The sequence below is a fragment of the Oreochromis niloticus genome, linkage group LG18 (genome assembly GCF_001858045.2).
Source record: "Oreochromis niloticus isolate F11D_XX linkage group LG18, O_niloticus_UMD_NMBU, whole genome shotgun sequence".
NCBI classification, from domain to species: Eukaryota; Metazoa; Chordata; class Actinopteri; order Cichliformes; family Cichlidae; genus Oreochromis; species Oreochromis niloticus.
Window position 1 is genome coordinate 3,260,125 of NC_031982.2, and position 22,994 is coordinate 3,283,118.

The 22,994-nt window shown below is 42.1% G+C and overlaps 1 protein-coding gene and 1 long non-coding RNA gene across 2 annotated transcripts in view; both read right to left on the bottom strand.

The window, feature by feature from the left end:
* The window catches only part of brinp2 (bone morphogenetic protein/retinoic acid inducible neural-specific 2), a 259,405-nt gene that overhangs the window by 58,953 nt on the left and 177,458 nt on the right, over positions 1–22,994 (bottom strand). The window contains exon 6 of the mRNA XM_003453153.5: positions 4,569–4,805. Within this exon, the coding sequence (XP_003453201.1) occupies positions 4,569–4,805 (237 nt within the window). The remainder of the gene's footprint in view (positions 1–4,568; positions 4,806–22,994) is intronic.
* On the bottom strand, positions 6,535–15,179 carry LOC112842918 (uncharacterized). Its single transcript, XR_003214974.1, has 3 exons — positions 15,070–15,179; positions 14,304–14,376; positions 6,535–7,209 (listed from the first exon to the last, which is right to left on the bottom strand). It is a non-coding gene; the product is annotated as an uncharacterized LOC112842918 (long non-coding RNA).

Consider the following 22,994-nt stretch of genomic DNA (forward strand, 5'->3'; position numbering starts at 1 on the left):
GTTGTCAGAAATCTTGGCAATCAGGGACCAATGAAAGCAATCATTTTAACTCAAACACATCCAAAACTTTTTACATTAGGGTCAGGGTTACCAACTAAGATGCCTTAAACAGCTTCTAATTAAATCATTTCACCAATGTAATCGTGCTGTGCTGTGTTCACACTGACACAGTGGTGGCATCTCATTCCTTCACTCTGATTTATTTTGGTTTGTCATCCATTACTCCCACCTGACTGTTCCAGTCTGGAGATGCCTCACTAAACTACTAGAGGGCTTTACATTTGAAACTATAATGTCCCGAGTTTAAGAGGGCAAATTAGAGTAGATCAAAGAAAACTCTGGACCAACGTATTATCAATTAAACTGATTAAACAGGGGGGATTAAGTAGCTTTAAGTAGAGTCTTATAAGGCTTAACCTTCACCTTATGTGGTTGGGGAAAATAAAGCCTCTTGTCAATGTTTGTGGAAATATGATTATATATGTTTATTTATTAGTCTATGTACTGTCACAAAAGACGGCCAATCAAACACTGAGAAAATAAAACTAAGCAGTATTGTATCAAGGCAAAACCACTCTGTATCAACTTTTAAGCCTGTGACAGAGGACACATAAATTACAACACTTTGTATTACAAATATGTCACTTCAATTTCATAAACACACCATGCAGTCAAGGTATTAGAGGATCTGGTGCTAAGCCTTGAAGCTGATAGTGTTTTCCAATTTCACAAAACCAAAGGTGTGATGTTCCAACTTATTCACACCTTCCTGGGACATCTTGCCTCCCAAAACCTTGCATAAGATCTATCAGAGAGAGCGAGAGAGAGAGAGAAGAGTGTGTGTGTGTGTGTGTGTGTGTGTGTGTGTGTGTGTGTGTGTGTGTGTGTGAGTGAATGTAGCTAGCTATCAACCTAGCTTTGGGACTTTGGTTTCCAAATAGCGATTGGCCGAGGTTCAAGGGTATTATTCTCCTCTTTTGTTTGGCACACACAGTGATCTAGTCTCTTCTATGTGCTCCTTCTGTCTCTCTGACACACACATGAGCAATCTGTCACACACACCATCCTCCCAGTTGTTTTCCTCTCGCCACAATAAATTTATCAGCCCGTCCCAGCAGACGAGATTCAGCCCAACTTCCTAGACAACCCCAGAAGCTAGAATCCACTTTGTGCATGTGTGTGTGTGTTTGTGTTCGAGTGAAAAGTTGCAGAAAAACTAGCAAGAAAGAAAGAAGGAGAGACAATGAATACTAACACCTGCTCTTAAAGCTCTGAAAGTCAAACAATATTTGCCATGTAGATTAGCCTCGTCTCTTTTTTCTGCATTCATTTTTCATCCCAACTCGCCTCATGCTAGGTGGCTGCGAGTGTGTGAACGTGAAATTGGATTGTGAGTGTTCCCTAAAATTAGATAAAACTTTGATGATCCCCTGAATGCAGTCATGCCTGTGGCTGAGCAATCTATGCCTGCCTGTGCTGTGGTCTGCCCTTTGTTGGTGTGTTACAAACTGGGGAGCCTTTCCTGATATTTTCTTAGCTCGTTACTCAAACACACAGGGCTGCAGATGTACTAAAGGCTTCAGATTTTATGACAAACAACACAAAGTTAAGCTCCTGATAAAACCCATAAAGTCAGCAGAACAAGAAAAGCCATGCAATTACACATCTTCCTCCTGTCTGTGCTCTTTGTCAGTGCCCCTTTATAAAGACTTAACACGCAGCAAAAAGAAATAAAAGAAACCTTGCAAAGTCAGGTGCTGTCAAAATGAGCCTAAGTGAATGCACAAAAATGCTGTTTAGCAACATAATGTCACTTAAAGAGCAATTTCCACCTATATGTCAGCACACACACACACAATCTGCTCATCTCTGTGAGGAAACTCAAGATGCTCACAAAAAACTGCCAGAAACCCGTCAACAATTAAATCCTGCCTACATATTCCAAGTCATTAAGAAGTGAGCTGGTGATGTGTTGAGATGTAGCAAAGGAAAAAAAAAAAACAGTACTTTATCCAGTTTAGGAAGTGGTGTCCGAGTTATTCTGCATCATTGCCATCATTATATGACACACCTGTGTCTTGCTTTCTATGATGAATAGTTTTGATAAAGCAGGTTGGCTTGCTGGAAAACAATTTAACAAGAGTGAGATTGTTTACCTTATTGAGGCTCTCTCATTGTTTCTCGGCATGCTCGAGTATAACCTTCACTTTCCTGAAAATTGGTCAGAAACCATGGTTATGGACAGAAATTTTGGCAGTGGCACAACAAGCTTTTCATGTACTTTGTAGCTTCTGTGGGGGGTTTTGGGTTTTTTTTGAGGGGGTGGGCAGGGGTGGTGTGGGGGGTTGATTACTTTTTTACATGTTTCTTACTATGACTGTACATTACTACATTATGTTTATACAGCACCAGCTTAAATACTAAATACTAAAAACTAACATCAAATGTATTGTGTGCCTATATTATTTGCACATAGGTTGAGACAACATTTAACTTTTTTAACAACTACATACTTTCCTCACCTGTGTCCAGATGCATATTTTCCATATAAATCCTGTAAACCTCAGTAATGACAGTGCTCAAAGTCTGTGGTTCCAAAGTATCCTCATGCGATCAAAAGTTAAAATACAACATGTGCAAACTGCAACCATAAACCCATTAGGAAAGTGATTACTGAGGCCATAAATCAAAAGTTGCTGAAAAAGTTAAATACACATCTCTTTAAGTATACAGCCCCCCACCCCACCCCATCCCACCTGCTGGTCATTGCCACAAATTTGACACTTAAGGTACTTCTGCACTGGCTTTAGATTTAAGGCCCAGGAACATTGCTCTATCTTTTGGGAATCCACATTACAGCATTAGCATTAGTGTAAGCTAATGCTGCTTGCCTTAGCTTGCATTGCTGCTAGCAAAATACTGATTTGAGTGGATAAGGTAGGCTAGCGCATTCAAACTTTAATGATGTCTCTGCCTGCATTCTGCTGATCTACTTGGATCAGTTAATGCTGCAAATAAATGTAAATCTAGCTAACTTTAGCTTGCTAACAATATTACTAACACAATACTATCTAAATTGAAATAATTAAAAAATGTAGCAATGTTTTCTAACTTTTTTAATTATTTACAAAGAACATGTGTGGATGTCATTAATAACAGTGGTTTTCTAGATGTTACACAGAACAGCCTAATTTTAATTATACTTCGCTGTATTTGCAATAAAAGTAACATTCCTTCTATCCATTCTTTTCACTCTTCCCTACTATACACCAGTCACAGTATTACAATCACTCATCTAATGATGTTAGGTACTAATTCTTGGTTCCTGAAAAGTAAAACTTCAAAGTCACTTTAAGGTTTAACTGAGCTGTGAACCAAGTAGTTTACAACTTATCGTCTTGGTCTGTCAGAAATTTGCAAACTGACTAATTATGACTGACTAATTATGAACATCATAGCAACACTTCACAGGTACGCACTGTATAACCAGAGTGTTACTGAGCATAAACTGCTTCCAGCTTGGAGCAATGAATCATCACCACCCCACCTGCTGCATCTGCATCTGGTACTGGAACCGAACAAACTTGTGCAACAAGCTCCCTGTCCAGCTGTCCACAGCTCATCCTTTCTGTACAGCCTACCTCAATGCAAGGCCAGCAAACAAGAGTCTTATTTTCAGTGTTATAGCTGTGTGGAAAATGTTGCTAAGTAATGTCAAAACTAAAGAAAACGAATCTGCATAAAAACCACAAATGCTCTGAGGATTTTTAAATCATTAAATATTTGTTTTGTATCTAAGAGGTTTAAAGAGCAGAACAATTCAGCATCAACTCATTTGTTGAACAACATTTCTTCAAGCTTCTTTCTGAAATTAAATTGCTGCTAGTGCTGAGTGCACTGCACTCTTGCTGGTTATCCAACTATTTCATTGCAGCTCCAAGCAAGCATTAAATAGACGTACTGTGAGTCTTTTTTGATTCTCAAGTGTAATGCTAATTATGCTGAAATATGAACAGAAAATATGTTTGTTTAGTTTTTTTGGACAGTGTAAGATAGTGGTTCCAAAACGGTGTGCTAAAGCAGACTGGTGTGGTCTATGAATATTCAAATATTATTTTAGTTTTACTAAATGCATAGAAGGATAATTGTCTTCTGGACTGTAATTGTCTCACACTAGCTGTGTGTTGTATATGTTACATACATATCTGCTGGAAGAAAAAAACACCTGAACCTCAAAGATCCAAGTCAAGTGGAACATATTTGTCGATGGATGCGGACCTTAAAGTTGTTCCCATAAGTGTTACAGGTTTCATCACAACCACAACAGTGACATGACCTCATATAGCATCTGAGAATCGAAATAAAAACACCACACCGCAGACTTGCTGCCAAAATACATCTTGCATTAGTTATCATCAGGCTTTTGAATCGCCATACAAACTTTTTATATGCATTCAGGTGTTAAGTGAAGCATTTTTCTTCCAAAGCAGTTCAGAAACGAAACCAAAGCATCCTTCAGCGCAACCTCTTTATAGCTCAACAGCTTGCTTAGAAACATGAACCCATACCTGATTCCATGAACTCTTGGTTGAAGTTGTTCCAGGCCTCTTTGCTCTTTTCCAGGTTCTCCTCCATGACCTTGATGTCAGCAAAAGGACAGTTGCATTCTGGGAAGCGAGGAGAGCACCGGCACCAGCAGTCATTGTTGCGACAGAGCAACTCGCCCTCCGAGTTGCATGCCACGTAGCTGAGGGCTGCCTCCACAAAACGCCCACGCAGAAACTCTGGCAGGACATCTTGCAATCCTGGAAAGAAAAGGAAGCACATGGTAAAGTATTTTGGATTTTTTTTTAGAATGCTCTTATTTTTGAACAAGCAGACTCTAAAAGAGTCATATTTTATTTTAGGCTATTTTTAAGGCTTCAAGTAAAAATACATTTTTAGCCCTTGCCATTTAATTGAGAAGACTGTGAAGTAAAATTCTTGACATTTGGTATTTCTAACCCACCTGATTTCTTGTAGGATTTTAAACATCAATTGTTAATTTCCTTTATCATATATAATATATAGTAGACATAGCCTTTGGAGGATATGATCACGGTTTTCACAAACTACAAAGTAGTTTCAGCTATAACATTGATTCGCAAGCTATAACACTGGAGCAATGCCTTGGAGTGAAGTGCCAATATTTTTGAATCAGCCACAATGTTAGAACCACCAGCCCATTCTCATTGAGTTAATGCCATTTTGTCAAAAAATACTGGTGTGGCCCATTTCCTTCCATTTTCTCTGCCATGATACACTGTTTTATGGCTTTAGCGAGACAGGCCAGGTACTTCCAATTCCTAATTTGTCAGTGAGTGTGATTACTCTTGAGAATAGGTATATTTTACCCCCAAATAAGATTGTTTTATGAACCTAACCAAGCAGTTTTTAAACCTCATACCTTACCCAGGATATTTCAGTAGTTAAATCTAATCAGTCTTAGGGGCCTAAACTTAACAAGAAAGTAAAAAGTGTGTAAAAAAAAACCCCCACAAATCTGTAAGAGAGGAAAGACAGAATAATCCTACACAGGTTTCCAAACCATGGTATCCTGGCTGACATACCTGCAACTTATACCACCACTAGTCCCTGAACCTACTAATGTAGGCCTCTAACATCGGTTCACCTCTTATCGGTTGATATTGCTGGGACTAACTGGCACTGTATTACTACTTAGGATGGGAAGTCGTTGGAACCAGTGTCAGGTAATTGAATAATATTGATTCTGTTGTTCACTACAGTGTTCTGCTGGTAAACTTTGGGCCTTGGATTTCATGTGGCTGTTACTTTGAAATGTAGCACCCACCTAAAAATCGTTGCACATCAAGGACACTTGTTGACCTACAAACTACAGACCGATTCCAAACTAATATGTCGGATATGACATAACAAGCACAGTTCAGAAAGACCCAAACCCACTGTCAAGATGCCTGACATCACAGATATACTCACAGAAATGTGTACCATTTTTGAGGCAGAGCTGTTTTGTATATAAACCCAATTCCAAAAAGATTGGGTTTGTGTAAAAAGTAAATCAAAACACAATGTAGTGATTGGTAGGACTTAAACATACAAGTTTCTAACAACAGAACACAGAAAACATCGAATGTTTAAACAGAAATTTTGCTATTTCATGAACAATTTTTTCATGAATTCATGAAAAATTATTTTTTAATTTGTTTAATTTAATTTGCACAAACAAAAAAAAGGAAAAGAAATAAAAAGCTGAAAAAGAAGAAACAGCATGAAGAATATTTTGTTATTAGGTTGCTTGGCAGAAGATCAGTAACATTATTGGGTATAAAAAGACTATCTTATAGAAGCAGTGTTTCTTAGAAGTAAAGATGTGCAAATGTTACGGGTCCCAAAGATGAAGACCACGATGACAAATATGTTACCTGTAAAAGCAGGTGAAGAGCGGAGTAAGGAAGACACGATGCGTCTCTGCTTTCCTCCAGAACGTGTCTGAGTCTGATTTATTTTACCCAAATAAATGCTATATAACATTAAACATGAGCTTTCAATATACTAATCAGCTGGTTCCTCATTCACATCAATTACATTTACTTATTTCACAACCTCAGTGAAATATGCTCTCGTTAACTGGTTCAGTTTCTCAAATTCACACTTCTTTCCATAACAGTTACATTCCTTTACCATATCAATAAACACATCACATTGTCTTCTACAGTGTCTTACTGGCTAAACAGTTATATTCAATAACAGCATCAGTAAATACATCACATTTGTTTCCTTCAGTAATTTACTGGCAAAATCACTATTTAGTGTATCATGAAACCCAGCTTATTTAATTAACTGTGAATGCCTCTGTTAGCTACAGAGAGTTGCTCAGAGTGCTTGTGTTACACTAGCTAATCTACTCAGTCACTTTAACATAACTATTAACATTCACATCTCACAGAACTGGTTTGATCAGAACATTACAACACATTTGCACAGAGCATAGGAGCGTACTGACTCTGCTTCACGAGCGCTCTACTTAACGAGCGGCTCGCGATGCGGCCGCACGGGACACTCCTCTGGTTTCTCCCGTGTTTACATATAAATAACTCGGGCGGACCGCCTTAACTCTCTAATTCGCGTTAACGTGGGTAACCATGGTAACAATAAACAAAGTTTTCGGTGCGAGCACCATTTACCGACCTGTAAAAGCAGGTGAAGAGCGGAGTAAGGAAGACACGATGCGTCTCTGCTTTCCTCCAGAACGTGTCTGAGGAAGCAGCGGAAGGTGGGCTCCACTTACTGCACCCCGAAACCCCGGAGCAAGCACCAAAGTTCCGCCCTCACTGCTTTCTAATATAAAATGAATTCCTGCTACATGGATTTTCCATCCTTTTAAAGAAACTGAAAATAAATACATATAGTAATGAAAAATGTCCCGTTACATGAGTGTTTTGCACAAAATAATATTAATGTGGTCATTCCCTCACAGGGGTGCCACACGCTCCCCTACAACGAAAGTGGCTCCTGACACTTGAAACAAATTTGCACTTACAGTCTCTGTATTCTTATCAAATCTCACACAGTGAATAATCAACCCTTAAATTAAAACTTCAAGCACTTAGGAATGTTTGGTTCTCTGGGATTAGGTAACCACCATAGCTTATGGCTCCTTCCTAATAACTACATATGGGGTAGAGAAGAGAGAGATATGGGAACTGGACGACCGGTGGGCCTTGGAATGAAGGTGAGCATGATTGTGGGAGCCACAAGGCAGCCGAAGGCATGAGGCAAGTATCTACCATGTTCACAGTGGGCCATGACTGGTATGTTGGATGGCCTAGAGATGAATAGGTTAGCATTTGGCCTGGACGCCTCTGTCGGGTGGATCGCCTCAGTGGGGCAGGTGAGTTCGACGGAGAGTCTGCTGCCTGCTCATCACAACACTCATGTTGAGGTGACTCGCGTTCTACTTCTGACTGAGGCAAGTTAAGGGCTGCTGAACTGTCACTCCCCTCGTGGTCATACTGGTGAGTCTCAACTTCATCCCCACTCTCAGGTACCATGGGACCCTCTTTTCCTAGTCGATCTTCCCCGTGGGCCCCAGCCATCTCTGACAGGTTCTCAGCAATGTCCTCGGCATCTGTTACAGGTGTCCTTCGTTCTGGCTCTTCTAGATCCCTCGGGCTCGGAACAGATCCTCCTTCAACCCGAGTCTGCGTCTGCCTCCCCAGTTCCATTCTGTCCTGGCTAACAGCCTGTTTCTCAGAAGGGACGGGTGTTCTGGACTCAACCTGGATCGGTGGTACCCTCAGCCAATAGCCACTGCCTGTGTCATCATCTGAATCAGAGGTCTCAGCATTTTCTATCCGTCCTTCCCTGTCTTTATCCCTCACTCGATCATTGGTCTGTTTGTGTGTCGATCTTAAGGTTAGTTTAGTTGGTTGTGGTGGGAACTCTACTGGCAAATCATTGACCAACAGGAGCAAGTTTCGGTGCAGGGTCCGAGTTCTTCCCTGGTCATTACCCTCTGGATGGACGACATACACTGGGTTATCCGAAACCTGTTCCTTGACCACATATATCCTGTTCTCCCAGTAGGAGCGTAATTTGCCGGGTCCACCACGCTCGCCTAAGTTCCTCACCAACACTCTGTCCCCTGATTTCAGTACCACTCCCCTCACCTTCTGATCATAATACGACTTCCCCTTAGCACTAGCCAAGAGGCTATTTTTGGTGGCAATCTGATAGGCCTCTGTCATTCTCTTACGCCACTTTTCAGCATACCCCCTGTGCGACACTGGTTCCGTTTCCTCAAGCAGGCCGAACAAAAGATCCACCGGAAGGCGGGGGTGACAGCCAAAAAGCAAGAAATGTGGGGAATAACCAGTGGACTCATGACGAGTACAGTTATATGCATGTACAACCTGCGGGAGATGATCTTTCCATGTTTCCTTTTCTTTGTCTGTCAGGGTACGCAACATCTGCAGCAAGGTGCGGTTGAATCGTTCTGCGGGATTACTCTGGGGGTGGTATGGAGATGTCCGAGAATGACCAACTCCTGAGAGCTGCCCAAGAGTTCGGAAGAGCTCATTTTCGAACTCTCGCCCCTGATCATGATGGAGTTTGTTGGGGAACCCGAAGCGAGGTATAAAATCATTGTAGATCCGCTCTGCTGCAGTCCGCCCGGATTTGTTCTTGGTCGGGTAGGCCTGAGCGAACCGTGTAAAGTGGTCGACCACCACCAAAATGTATTCATACCCGCCTTTGCTTTTCTCGAGATGTAGGTAGTCTATACAGACAAGTTCAAGCGGTGAGTTGGACTTCAGGTTGCCCATGGGTGCACGCACATGAACTGTAGGTTTCTTTTGTTTAATGCAACAGCATTTCTTAGTGACGTAGTCCTCTATGCACCTCTTCATGTGAGGCCAATAGAACCTCTCTCGTGCGAGATGAAGGACCCTCTCAGTACCGACATGACCCATCTGGTCATGAAGATGTTTTAATATCATAGGCTGGTACAGGAGAGGTAGGACTAGTTGTTTCCGTTCGGGTGTTCGTCTGTACAAGATTCCATTTTCGAGGTGTAATCGGTCCCACTCGCGGAGGAGTTTACGAGCAGATCCTTCTAATGACCTCCTGATACTCTCACTGAGTCTGACATTAGACTCTTTAAGTCTGATGACCTCCTTCATCGTGGGGTCATCCCTTTGTGCTTGCATCAGGTCATCAGGTTTGACTTCCTGGAGAGCCGCGCCTGGCTGCAGCATGACGTCCTGAGAGGAAGCCAAAAGGACAGCCGCCCACGCAACTTCTTTCTGCTGGGCTACTCTTGCTCCCTCCCAAGCCGCTCTTACCGCCTCCTGTGACAACTCTTCGGTACACACTGACGCGAGGTTGTTCACATCCAGAGGAACGCGGGACAGCGTGTCGGCATCTATGTTTGTTTTTCCTGGCCTATATTTGATGCTAAATCGGAAATCCGACAATTCCCCAACCCATCGATGACCGACTGCGTTCAGCTTAGCTGTGCTCATGATATATGTAAGCGGGTTATTGTCTGTGTAAATGGTGAAGTGTGGTGCGTAGAACAGATAATCTCTGAACTTTTCGCACACTGCCCATTTAAGAGCCAGGAACTCCAACTTGCCACTGTGCAGGTGGTAGTTCCGTTCAGCAGGCGACAGGGTTCGTGACCCATAGCCAATGACGCGCAACTTCCCACCCTGCTGTTGGTAGAGCACAGCGCCCAGTCCCTGCTCGGATGCATCAGTGTGCAAAACAAAGGGTTGGTCAAAGTCTGGATATGCTAGCACTGGAGGATGGACTAGCATGTCGACCAGTTGTTCCAGTACCCTCTGATGCTCAGGAGTCCAGTCTATGGGCGCCCTCGATGGCATTTGGGGCCCTCTGGTTTTACTCTGACGGCCATGAGTGGGCCGCTCTGAAGACTTGCTCTGGAGCAGCTCGTACAGTGGCTGAGCTATCCTCGAAAAGTTCTGTATGAAAGAGCGATAGTAGCTAAGGAAGCCCAGGACCCGCCTAAGATCACCTACTGTCTGTGGTGACTTGGTCTTCAGAGCCAAGACAGCCTCCAGATCCTTTGGGTCAATCCTGACGCCCTCAGCACTAACTAAGCGCCCCAAATAACGAACTTCTGCTTTAAAAAGCTCATACTTCTCAGGCCGCAGCTTCACACCATGGACCTGTAGGACCTGAAGCACTTTGCGGACCACCTCGACATGGGCTTCAAAAGACTGTGAGTAACAGAGGATGTTGTCAAGGTATGGTACACAACAGTCATCCCTCAGCGAACCTAAGATCTCTTCCATACTTCTCTGGAAGGCGGCGGGTGCATTAGTAAGCCCGAACGGGATTCTCACCCATTCGTATAGGCCCCAGGGTGTGGTGAAGGCGGTGAGATGGCGGGAGCCTTCATCCACAAACCCCTGGTGGTAAGCCTTGCCTTGATCAAGGATGCTGAACCAGGAGTATCCCCCTAAGGTGTCAAGTAGGTCACGTATCCGGGGTAGTGGGTGTCGGTCTGGAACCGTTTTCTGGTTTAATAGACGGTAGTCTATGCAAAGACGGAGTGAACCGTCTTTCTTCCGTACACACACGATGGGAGCAGCATAAGAGGACTTGGATCTTACTATCCATCCCTTCACCAGGAGGTCTTGCACATACTCTTTAACCTCCCGTAGCAGCGGCTTAGGTATGGAAGTATATTCTCTCTGCACTGGTATGTCGTCCTTTAGGTTTATCACCATTTTCAGATCAGGATTACAACCAATATCATTCCCATCCCTCGCAAAGGCCCTGCACTCATTGAACAACATTCTCTCAACAATCTCTTTTTGTTCCTCCTCCAAATGTTCAAGGTTCACAGGCGGATACCATGACGTTGGGAGAGGTTCAGCTGGCTCCACCATTACCTCGCGAACTGTTACGGTAGGTGGGGACTCGTTTGGGGCCTCGGCCTCCACAATACGTTCAACCGGCTGTACGGTGCCCAGGGCCGTCTTCCTCGTCAAGGTGATATCATGTTTGGTGTCGTTACTCAGAGCAATGGCGACGTACGGCTTAGCTGGATTCTGTATTTCAACTAACCCCGTCCAGACATCCAACTGCTCTAGGGCCTGGTTACCCTCATCAGCCTCAAACAGCACCAAACAATCGGACGGATTCATGGTTGATGGAACCCGGCACTTTACCCAGGTGACCTGTCCAGCAGGGATAATCACATCCCTTTCACCTGTTCTCAAGCGCCCTTGTGTCAAGTTTGGCTCTACTGTCTGGATAAAGCTTACAACCACCTCAGCTTTCTCAGGGGGAAGACAAATGGCATTACACAGCAAGGTAACCAGAGTAGGTATCAACCGCTCTGGATGCCCCTCAATGATCTGTTCCAAGACATTGAAACCGATCAATGGTTTGTCCATAGGCAAGGTACTGACGAGGACCGGAGTACTGACGGAGAGGCTAGGGTCTTCACCCCCCGGTAAGTTGATCATGATGGGTACCCAGCCATCAAATGGTATGGTTTCCCCATTGACTGCGCATACTTTCAACTCATCAATTTCCTCGATGATCTCTGACAAAGGTCGCATGACTAAATCAGGCAAGTATCTGTCTTTCCAATCTCGACTTATGATGCTAACTTGAGCACCTGTGTCAAGTAGTGCTTTCACTGCTAAGCCATTCAAATTACACTGTATGAGAGCTTTCTTACCGATTAGCTTAGCAACTGCCCCACGTTTAGTGTGGGTTGCCATAACACCAGACGTAGCGAGTGCCTCACCCTGCTGCCAGTTAACTACTTCTGATGTGACTGGTGAGGGGGGACTGGGTTTGCTACTGTTGAGGCTAGGTTGGGTCCTCACCTCCCTTAAGCGCTCACTGTGGGGCTCTCCTTTGGACTCGGTCACTGGGCGCCCCGCTGCAGAGACCGATTCACGTTTCCCTGGTTCTTAGATTTTTTTAAGCAGCCAACTGCCCTGTGACCCCCTTCCCCACAGATGAAGCAATGGCAACAATCTGGACGGTTCTGTTCAACACAGTTTGGACACCCAAAGGTTTTGTCTTTTCTGTTTCTTGACCTGTTTTGTGAGTATGGGTTCGCTAGGTCTGAGGTTCGTGCTAAAGTCTGTTGTCTCATCGCCTCCACCAGCCCAGCGAGCTCATTAACTTTAGCTGTGAGTTCTTTAATCGGGTCAGTCTTGGTCGTGTCAATTGGTCGGTCTTGCTTTCTACATTCCTGGAGGGTGTTGAGCTCAGACTGAGCACTATGTGCGCTAGTTGTGTTCCGTCGACGGGACGAGCCTATTCTCTTTTGCCTCTCACTTTCCTCGCTAGTGATTCTCATTATGTGGCGCAAAATTGTTTCATCACTCACCTCTCCGCTTGACAACAGAGGTTTTAACTCTCGCCTAATGTCACTGTGCTTATACCCAAGCCCCTGGTAGACCGAGTGCAAGAAAACATCCTGAACAGTAGCTGCACTGTACTTTATGCCTGCATCAGACATTTTGGATGTGAAGAGGACCCGCTGCTTCAACCCTATCACCCGGTAGAGAAACTGCTGTGGTGTCTCACTCTCGTCTTGTCTGGCACACATTAATTCCTGAAAGAGTTCTGTACTATTTTTCTCCCTCAGGTGGGCCTGGAGGAACCCCTTCAGTTCAAGTACAGTCAAATCATCTTTATTGATTAGCATATCTTTAAAAGTTCCAGGCTTTATTATCCTGAGCACTCCACGAACTATCTCTGCGTCAGGGAAGCCTTCTCTAATCCCCTCATCCATCTGTTTGCAAATGTTGTTGTAGCTAATGTCGGATGAATGGTCACCAACTTGACCCCCTTGTACTCTAAATTCTCTTCTCTGGAGATAAGAGAGGTCTCTCAGAGAGATCATCCCCTCACGAGTGGGCTGGGCCCTTGGCTGCCCGGGTGGGCTGGGTTGAAGTGGGTCGCTCTGTGTTAGGTCAGCTTGAACTAGCAAACCCGTTGGCTGTCGAGGTGACTGTTCAGTGGGGACCATTACACTTTGTCTCAGTCTTTTACCAAGCGCCTCATAGCTATTTAACATCTCCTGCAGCTCAGCGTTAGTGATATCAGGGATAGAGCTGGCTAGGCCAGTCGGACTAGTTGTACCTGCAACTGGCGGCCGGTTAACCATGTTAGCTATCGTGGTCACCGGAACAGGCTGTGTAGGACTATCACCCATGCCACTTGAGGGGCGAGCTGGTTGCACAATTTGTGTAAATGTCTGTGTAACAGGTGAATCTACGTCCTCACTATCATCACATACTTGTCGATTTTCAATCACATCATCAATGAAGTCCTTTAACATTAGCAAGTCCACCATCCCACCATCTTCTGCCTCAAGCAATGGCTTACTGTACATGAAAGAACTGATGTGGTCAAAGCAGCCCTCCTGGTCTGTCACGTCGAGCTCTGGCTGACCCGGGTCGGCTGGACCCACCTTCTTAGCGACCTTGTAGAGTTCTCCCGCCGACAGGGTGAGTAGGCTTCTCCTAATGTCCCACACTAGGCTCTTCCTCCCGCCCTCGGCCATGGCTGCAACTCCTTGCTGTCCCTCTCAATGGGCCACTCAGCACGACGATGGATCAGTCTCGGCTCCAACTCTCAGCTCGCTCAGCCTGCATCAGCTCACGTCCTGGTCCCAGATGTCATTTATGGATCCGCCCCAACCGCCAGGTGGCGCCGATCCCGGACGAGCCCCCAAGATTTGTTACGGGTCCCAAAGATGAAGACCACGATGACAAATATGTTACCTGTAAAAGCAGGTGAAGAGCGGAGTAAGGAAGACACGATGCGTCTCTGCTTTCCTCCAGAACGTGTCTGAGTCTGATTTATTTTACCCAAATAAATGCTATATAACATTAAACATGAGCTTTCAATATACTAATCAGCTGGTTCCTCATTCACATCAATTACATTTACTTATTTCACAACCTCAGTGAAATATACTCTCTTTAACTGGTTCAGTTTCTCAAATTCACACTTCTTTCCATAACAGTTACATTCCTTTACCATATCAATAAACACATCACATTGTCTTCTACAGTGTCTTACTGGCTAAACAGTTATATTCAATAACAGCATCAGTAAATACATCACATTTGTTTCCTTCAGTAATTTACTGGCAAAATCACTATTTAGTGTATCATGAAACCCAGCTTATTTAATTAACTGTGAATGCCTCTGTTAGCTACAGAGAGTTGCTCAGAGTGCTTGTGTTACACTAGCTAATCTACTCAGTCACTTTAACATAACTATTAACATTCACATCTCACAGAACTGGTTTGATCAGAACATTACAACACATTTGCACAGAGCATAGGAGCGTACTGACTCTGCTTCACGAGCGCTCTACTTAACGAGCGGCTCGCGATGCGGCCGCACGGGACACTCCTCTGGTTTCTCCCGTGTTTACATATAAATAACTCGGGCGGACCGCCTTAACTCTCTAATTCGCGTTAACGTGGGTAACCATGGTAACAATAAACAAAGTTTTCGGTGCGAGCACCATTTACCGACCTGTAAAAGCAGGTGAAGAGCGGAGTAAGGAAGACACGATGCGTCTCTGCTTTCCTCCAGAACGTGTCTGAGGAAGCAGCGGAAGGTGGGCTCCACTTACTGCACCCCGAAACCCCAGAGCAAGCACCAAAGTTCCGCCCTCACTGCTTTCTAATATAAAATGAATTCCTGCTACATGGATTTTCCATCCTTTTAAAGAAACTGAAAATAAATACATATAGTAATGAAAAATGTCCCGTTACATGAGTGTTTTGCACAAAATAATATTAATGTGGTCATTCCCTCACAGGGGTGCCACACAAAGGTTTACCAATCTGCAAAAAAAGGCAAATAATTGTGGAACAATTTCAGAACAATTCCTCATCTACAGCACATAGTGTGTAAGAGAATCTGGAAAAATCTCTGAAAATCAGTATTAGATTCTTGTGATCTTTAGGCCGTCAGTAAAGATACTCTAAGCCAGGGGTCCCCAATCCCAGTCCACGAGGGCCGGTGTCCCTGCAGGTTTTAGATGTGTCCTTGATCCATCACAGCTGATTTAAATGGATAAATTACCTTCTCAACATATCTTGAAGTTCTCCAGAGGCCTGGTAATGAAGTAATCATGTGATTCAGGTGTGTTGACCCAGGGTGAGATTTAAAACCTGCAGGGACACCGGCCCTCGTGGACTGGGATTGGGGACCCCTGCTCTAAGCGATCAGCGTGAGTAACGAGCAGAACAATTACATTCTCTTCCACTAGAGGGCAGTACAACTGCCTGCTCTAATTTAATGGGTTGCCAACTGCAAGTAAAACAGAAGAAAACAAAGAAGAAATTACATAATAGTCATGCTGTGAGACGACACAGCGCATAATAGCAATAGATAAGTATCTGAAAAGAAAATGTAGTCAGTCTGACCTGGGTCCTGGAGAAAATTTCGACCCAGTAGAAGGCCCTAGCATGTGGTCAGAAGAAAGCAAAAAAAAGGTATACTGGGGGACAAACCGAGCCAATTCTGCTATACCTGGTGCATGGGGAAAATGATCAAAATGCTTTTTGTGACATTTTTGTTTGGTGGTGTGCCGTGTGAATTTTCTAACGTGAAATATGTGCTGTGGCTCCAAAAGGTTGGGAAACACTACTCTAAACACAGGTTGCCATGTTATCTACAAATACAGATTAAAGCTCACTCATGCAAAGTAGAAACTATATGTGAGCATAATCCAGAAATTTTGCTGTCTTCTCTGGGCCAAAGCTCATTTGTGTATAAAGAGTCCAGGAGCTGAACTTCCCTGCCTACAGTCCAGACCTCTCACCAACTGAAAAGATTTGGTGCATCGTGAAAAGAAAAATGCAACAGAAGAAAACAGACTCTTGATCAGAGTCTCAAACTTTTCAGAATTAACTTTGCACATGGATTGTAATGTAGTGCCACATGCTTATATATAGTTAGAACATTAACTAACATACACTATGCTGACAAAAGTCACTCCTCTCAGTCTCTAAATTTAGATGTTTTCAGTCCCTTTGCCACAGGTGTATAAAATCAAGCACCTAATCATGCAGTTACAAACATTTGTAAAAAGAACTGGGTATTACAAAGAGCTTACTGAATTTGAACATGGTGCTCTAATAGTCTGCTACCATTGCAACAAGTCAGTCTGTGATATTTTCTTTATCAACTTTAAGTTAGTAACACTGTGCTGATTAAATAACTGCAGAGAATCCTCCTCTGGCATTAAGATAATCACAAAAACTGTGCCCCAGCATTTTCATGACATGGGTTTCCATGCCCAAGCAGCTCCTGAAGGCGGCATGTAGGTGGCCTAGTAAATTTGTTCATGTACACATATGTATATACACAGTACAATATGAGCAACTGTATTAACCCAGGGAGATAAGGATGGTTATCTACTTGTTTTATTTTCAGTTGCAATTCTTGCAGGATATGCTATAGGTGGATATACAAGTTATAATGATGACAAGTCTTGACTGGGACGTATTTCAGAACTAATCATCAGTAGCAACTGTCACCTAGTCTATAATCACCAAAAAACGCCCTACAGTCTCAGCCACATGCAGCTTGTTTGTTGCCTGCAGCTTTCACCATTTCTCAGCCTGCTATTTAAAAGAATACTTAATTCAATTGTTATGGACGTGATGGATGTGGAGCCTTATTTATGTGAGCAATCCAAATGTATTCTGCATGTTTTGTTTAGTTTTTTCACTCACCTTTCAAAATAATTAGTCTGCAGAAAGAAAACATTTGGTATTTTATTAAAAGCTGGTTCTTCCTAAATGTTGTTTTTTTGGTTGCTTCTTTTCCACATGAAAATGTGGACCAGCCTCTCACAACGGTTTACAACGGCTCAAAGCAATGGGCCAAATACCCCTTACTCCCAAGGTGCCTTCTAAAGGATATCCTAAGGATGCTGTCAGATGCCTTCTGCAATATGGTTTCTTCCACCATTTGTTTCATTCCTTTCATAAAAGGAAAAATTAAAAAGTTGTTGATACAATAACAAAAAAGGCTGACAAAGTCTAATCAAAGTAGACTGTAATTTGTGTTTTGTTTTGCAGTTTCGTGGCAGAGTTTTTAATTTCACTGAAATCTGTGTGGGTTCTTAGCTGTTGTCACACTAACAGGGGAATCCTTAGTGAAAATAAGCCATCGTTAACATAATTACATTACATTATTATTACTTTGCAATGCCATGCTTTTCCACCGACTGGTCTTCTAGTCAGGCATAACGTTTAAAGCCTAACTGGCAAATGGGAAAATTGCACAACCAATGTTACATAACCAACTGCCCACCTATCTACCTATAAGCCATTACACTTGCATGAACACCTCTTACAAAACAAGTGTTTTTATGCTAAGAATGAAATTTTGCGGGATTTAAAATAGTTAACAATTTCAGACTGATGTTACACTAACTGAAGATTCAACCCATAAATAAATGCTCAGGCTGTGGGAAATACTGTCCGCCTTCATGTCCTTTAACAGCAGGGTATGAGCTTGTTTCAATTCTGCTGCTTTTATTGTTGAAATTATTTAAAAGTATAGTGGTATGCCAATTATGGTGCTGTTTCACGGGTACACAGCCTATTAAACCAAATCAAAAAGCTCACGTGTGATATTTAAAGTGCAGCATCATCCCGTAGAAACCAGCAGGCAGCTTTCTTTGTGGTGCTCATGCTGCTTCTCTGAATCTGTCTGTTGATCCATGTCTGTCTCCCTGTCTGTCGCTCTAATAATCATCAATTTGTTGTGTCAAAAGCTTCCTCTCTCCTCGCTTCAGAAGCTCATTCTGGAGGATTTTCAACAGCCAAGTCAATCCCGCTGTGCCCTGCTATGAATATGCATGTCTCTTCTTTGGTATTTACTCTTTCAATGGCTTGGAAAGAGATGTAATTAGTCACATTTTTCCTCTTCCATGATTTGGCAGGTGTTTTGAGGTCTTTGTGTGTGTGGGGGTATGTGTGTGTGTGTGTCTGTGTTTGTGTGTGTGTTTGCGCTTGTGCTTGTTCCAAATCTGGACGGGGTTTCTTCAGTTTAGGAGACAGCTAAATAACACAAATAACACACGTTCCATCACCAGCCACTAAAACACTGTTTCTATTCCACCTCACTCTTTGTTGCTCTGTTTTTCCACTTTGCTTCTTCTTGTTTTCTGTGCTTCATTCTTTAGCTGGAGTAACACAATAACACTGGAAAAGATGTTGTTTAAGAATGTTTATCCAAGTAAATATTGGAATTAATGAATCAGATCACTTTTTTTTTACACTTTTCATTATAATTAGAAATACTGTAAAATAGGCTTTTTTTTGTCATATTAGAAAAATGCTAACAACACAGGTACACAGTGCAACAATATCCACTTTAAACCACAGGGAGTCTCTCCCATGTATTCCTGCTATGTATCAGAAAACCTCCCAGCAGATTATGAAGTTTCAAGTATTATAAATATATAGCCAAGTATTTTTCTGTTTACTGGTTCTTTTCAATTTTACTCAGTAATGCATTGACATTACCCAAAATGAAATGTAAACATGTCGTTATGCAAAACACATTATAGCCTCATCATTCTAAACATTCCTGCTTAACATGAGCCTTGTGTTTTGCAACACGATGAATATTTAAAACAAACTAATAATAAAATATTTTGCGGAGAAAAGTGCATTTTTACACCAGATTAACCTGTTTCCTTTCTGAAGAATGCAAACAACTGTGTTATTAATTGCCCTGACCACTGTTACTCAAAAAGCTTGAAAGTGAAAGTTTTCATTACAGAAGCTCGAAACTGCAGCTGAAAAAAAAAAGCTTAGTTTATTGATTTAGCTGCTAGCTAGTTGGAAGCTACTTAATGCCAGAATAACTTGGCCCAAATATTGTCTTTCATTACTTTTCACCTTTTGACACAAGGAAATGTTTGACATTTGACATGTGCACTGTAGAAGGCAATGTAAGCCGATTACGCTTTGTATGTTCTACAGCCAGCAACAGCATCAAATTTAAGAGACAGGGCAACAGGAGAAAGTGAACAAGTGAGAGGCAGATCATGGAAGATACAATTTCTTTCTCTATTATTATAAGAGTTAAGCAAAGGCAGTGCCTTAGTATACTTTCACTGCACCTAAGTAAAATGAACAGAGGAAATGATAGGTCATGTTTAGAAGAATTTCAAATTCTAAACTTTCATTTTCAGATTTGGAAGATTATTGTAAACTTATCAGTAGGAACAGAGAAGACTACTGACATAAACTGATGTCCATGTTCTTTATTCTTCTTCATTGTCAAATATTACACAGTGTATTGACATTTTACATTCATTTCCAGAAATGTGAATTTCCTGACTTTTAATTTCTTGACTTCCTTCTTTTCCAAAAACAAAAAACAACCAAACAGTGGAAATGGTCATGCAGAAATACAGGACTGAAAATAAGGAGTACTGTAATCTAAATATAACACACACAGACATACAGATATAGCCACAGCTGGCTAGTAGCTACATGCTGACTATGGGAAAATGAGAATCTTTACCACCTGCTGCAACCAATTTGTAGGATGATTATGCAGAAAGAGGTCTGTTAAGTAATACGCGATAAAAAACTTGAAGTGACACACTTCCAAAGTGTCGCTGGGCATTTCAGCACCAGTAGGCTGCCCAGAGATTTTGTACCAGTCTACTGCTTTTGTGCAGCCATCACATATTAGTAGTTTTTATATGCAACATAATAAAACTGTTGAGTGAAAATGAAGACAACTAATTCAGCACGGCTGTTAGGCAGTGACTGCTCCTCCTCTCACCTTGATGCTTTTCACATTTGAAATGCATGTTGTTATTGAAGGGGCACATTAGCTTCCAGCAACTTCAGTGAAAGAGGTTGCCTTGATCATCATGCAGCTCACATCTGCTGATCCAATGCGAATAAAAACACGAACACTTTAATTTGTCACATAGAGTGTCTAGGCCGAATATTAGTCCCCATTTGGCATTTCATATCATTTAAAGCCCCGGCGATGTAATTAAACCTGTATGAATGTCACTGAGGTGGGAATGACATGGCAGACTTATTTTGGTTAAAAGGGGCCGTCAATGTGACTTTTTCTGAATTGTCAAATACACATAAACTCAGAAAGGAGGATTAGCTGAAAAGGAGTCACATCCTCTGACATTTGAATAGAAGCTGAAATGAAAGCCTTTTCACCATCCAGTCAATCAAATGAAAGTGCATCTCCTGGCTCTCAACTTTTAAAGAACTTGGAAAACAGACTTGTTTTCCCATTAACCCTCTGAGGCCTGAGCCATCATCCCAACTATATCTCTGTTTCTAATCCTACTCAGTCAGAACGTGTTTGTTTCTCAGCCATTGTAGGTTGTAACCCTAAACCCTACACTAACCCATTTTGCAAAAAAATGTCAATCGTTTTCAATGTGTAACAGTTATAAAGATTATTTTGTTTTGTTATCTGATTTCCAAGACTTTAAAAAACAACTGAATAAAAACAGAGAGAAAGGGTTATAATCCATTTTGTGTTATGTGAAGGCTGTGTGCAGGCAGGAGTGGTGATATGAAGGACCCAAAATGCAGACTCACAGAAACGAAACGTGAACTCAAATACAGCTTTAATGCTGAAAAAAGTAACAAAACTGAGACTCCAAGGTAAACTTTACACAGACAGAACACACAGCAAAATAAGGGTAGATCGCAACACCGACAAACTGAAACACAGGGCTTAAATACATAGAGGGAGCAATCAGGGAATGGGCAACAGGAGGGAAACACAGCTGGGGCAAATCAGGCCTAACGAAACAGGGGAAGCAAAACCAGATACATTAACATCAGACATTGACCTTCAAAATAAAACAGGAAACATAACACAGACTGAATTAAAGACACAGACTCATACGCAGGCACTGCAACAGAGGGAACCGAGACATAAACCATAAGACAGAACACAGACAAAGAAACCAAAGACTAGAAATGATAAATAATATAATAAACTCAAACCTCTGGGTCAACGACCCAGGCATCCTAACATTTTGTTGAGTTTCCTGGTTACATTTTGTACACATTAATAAAGTCTGAGCCATTTTCACAGATGACGACTGCATACGACTGCAGGAAAAATCAGGTCACACTGTGCAAAGTTATTTAGGGAATCTTAAACCTGTCAAACTGCATATGTCATGTTTGTGTATGGTTTTTATGTGGAGCAGTTGTGACAGAGTTCAAAGGAAACCCTGAAACTGTTCTATGTGTGTTCCAACTACCTTTATCCAGGTTCCCATAGAGACAGGCACCTGGTGTTTTTTGAAGGGTCATGGAGGAGAAACAGTGAAATAGTAAAAACACACAGGAGTGATCATAGATGGTACACAAAAAGAACAGAGGTCATAAAGAGTTCAGAAAGTGCCTTGAGAGATGGTGTCCAGATACAGATATGAGATTCATAGCTGCTGCAGTCCACAGTGGTGCAGGGGTTAGCACTGTTGCCTTACAGCAAGAAGGTTATATGTATAGTTGCCTGTATGGCTTTCCTTCAGGTAATCTCGCTTCAGTAAATTTATGGGTGTGAATGTGATATGAAGTGCCCACCCTGATACTGCATTTTAATAAATATCAGAGTTGGTACCTTGCGTGAGTTTCCAGTAGTACTGAAGTGGGTAACTTTTTTGACAGTTATTAATGGTAATGTGGTAAAAAATTCAGAAAATAACAAGAAATGCTGATGTGATGATGAAGAACGGTGAAACAGAAAATAGTTCCTTGCCACTATGTCACCAGGTTGGTCATTTCTTTTGTATTCCACATTGATTTATAGTCTGTTTTACATTGAAGTCTAATTAATCTAACAGTGTTGTCATTTTATTAATTAAATGTTGCTCTGAGAAGGGCGTATTAAGACATTCATTTCATCACTTAATGATTTAAATAATCATCAGTCCGTCGAAGTGAGTGTTACAAAGTTCATTTGCATACAGATAGTACACCAAGTTTCAAGCTTTGAACTGAGAGATGGTTGTAACTTGCCTTTTGATCATTTTGTTATTCTGACAGATTATGAATGAAAAGCCTTATCTGTATTGACTTGACCTTTATGATTTGCAGTTTTGGCTAAAAACTGTGATAAAATAAGACTCTGTCATTCGTTGCTTTTTGTTTTCAGCTTTCAGCTATTTTATCACACCTGGTTCCAGTCACCACCATGAATATCAGAAAAAAACTGTGGGTGTCTCTTTTTGATGTGGGCTTTTAGGGTCATTACCCAGGAGGCTTTTCTTCCATCCAGCCACAGATTTAGATCCCCCTAGTAGACCAAAAATAGCAGACCCATGGTTCCCTCTCTATCTCTCAATCTCCTGCAGAGAGCACACTTTCCATTTTGGGCAATTTGAAGCTCTTAAGCCTCCACCATTATCACTACCCCTCTTTTAT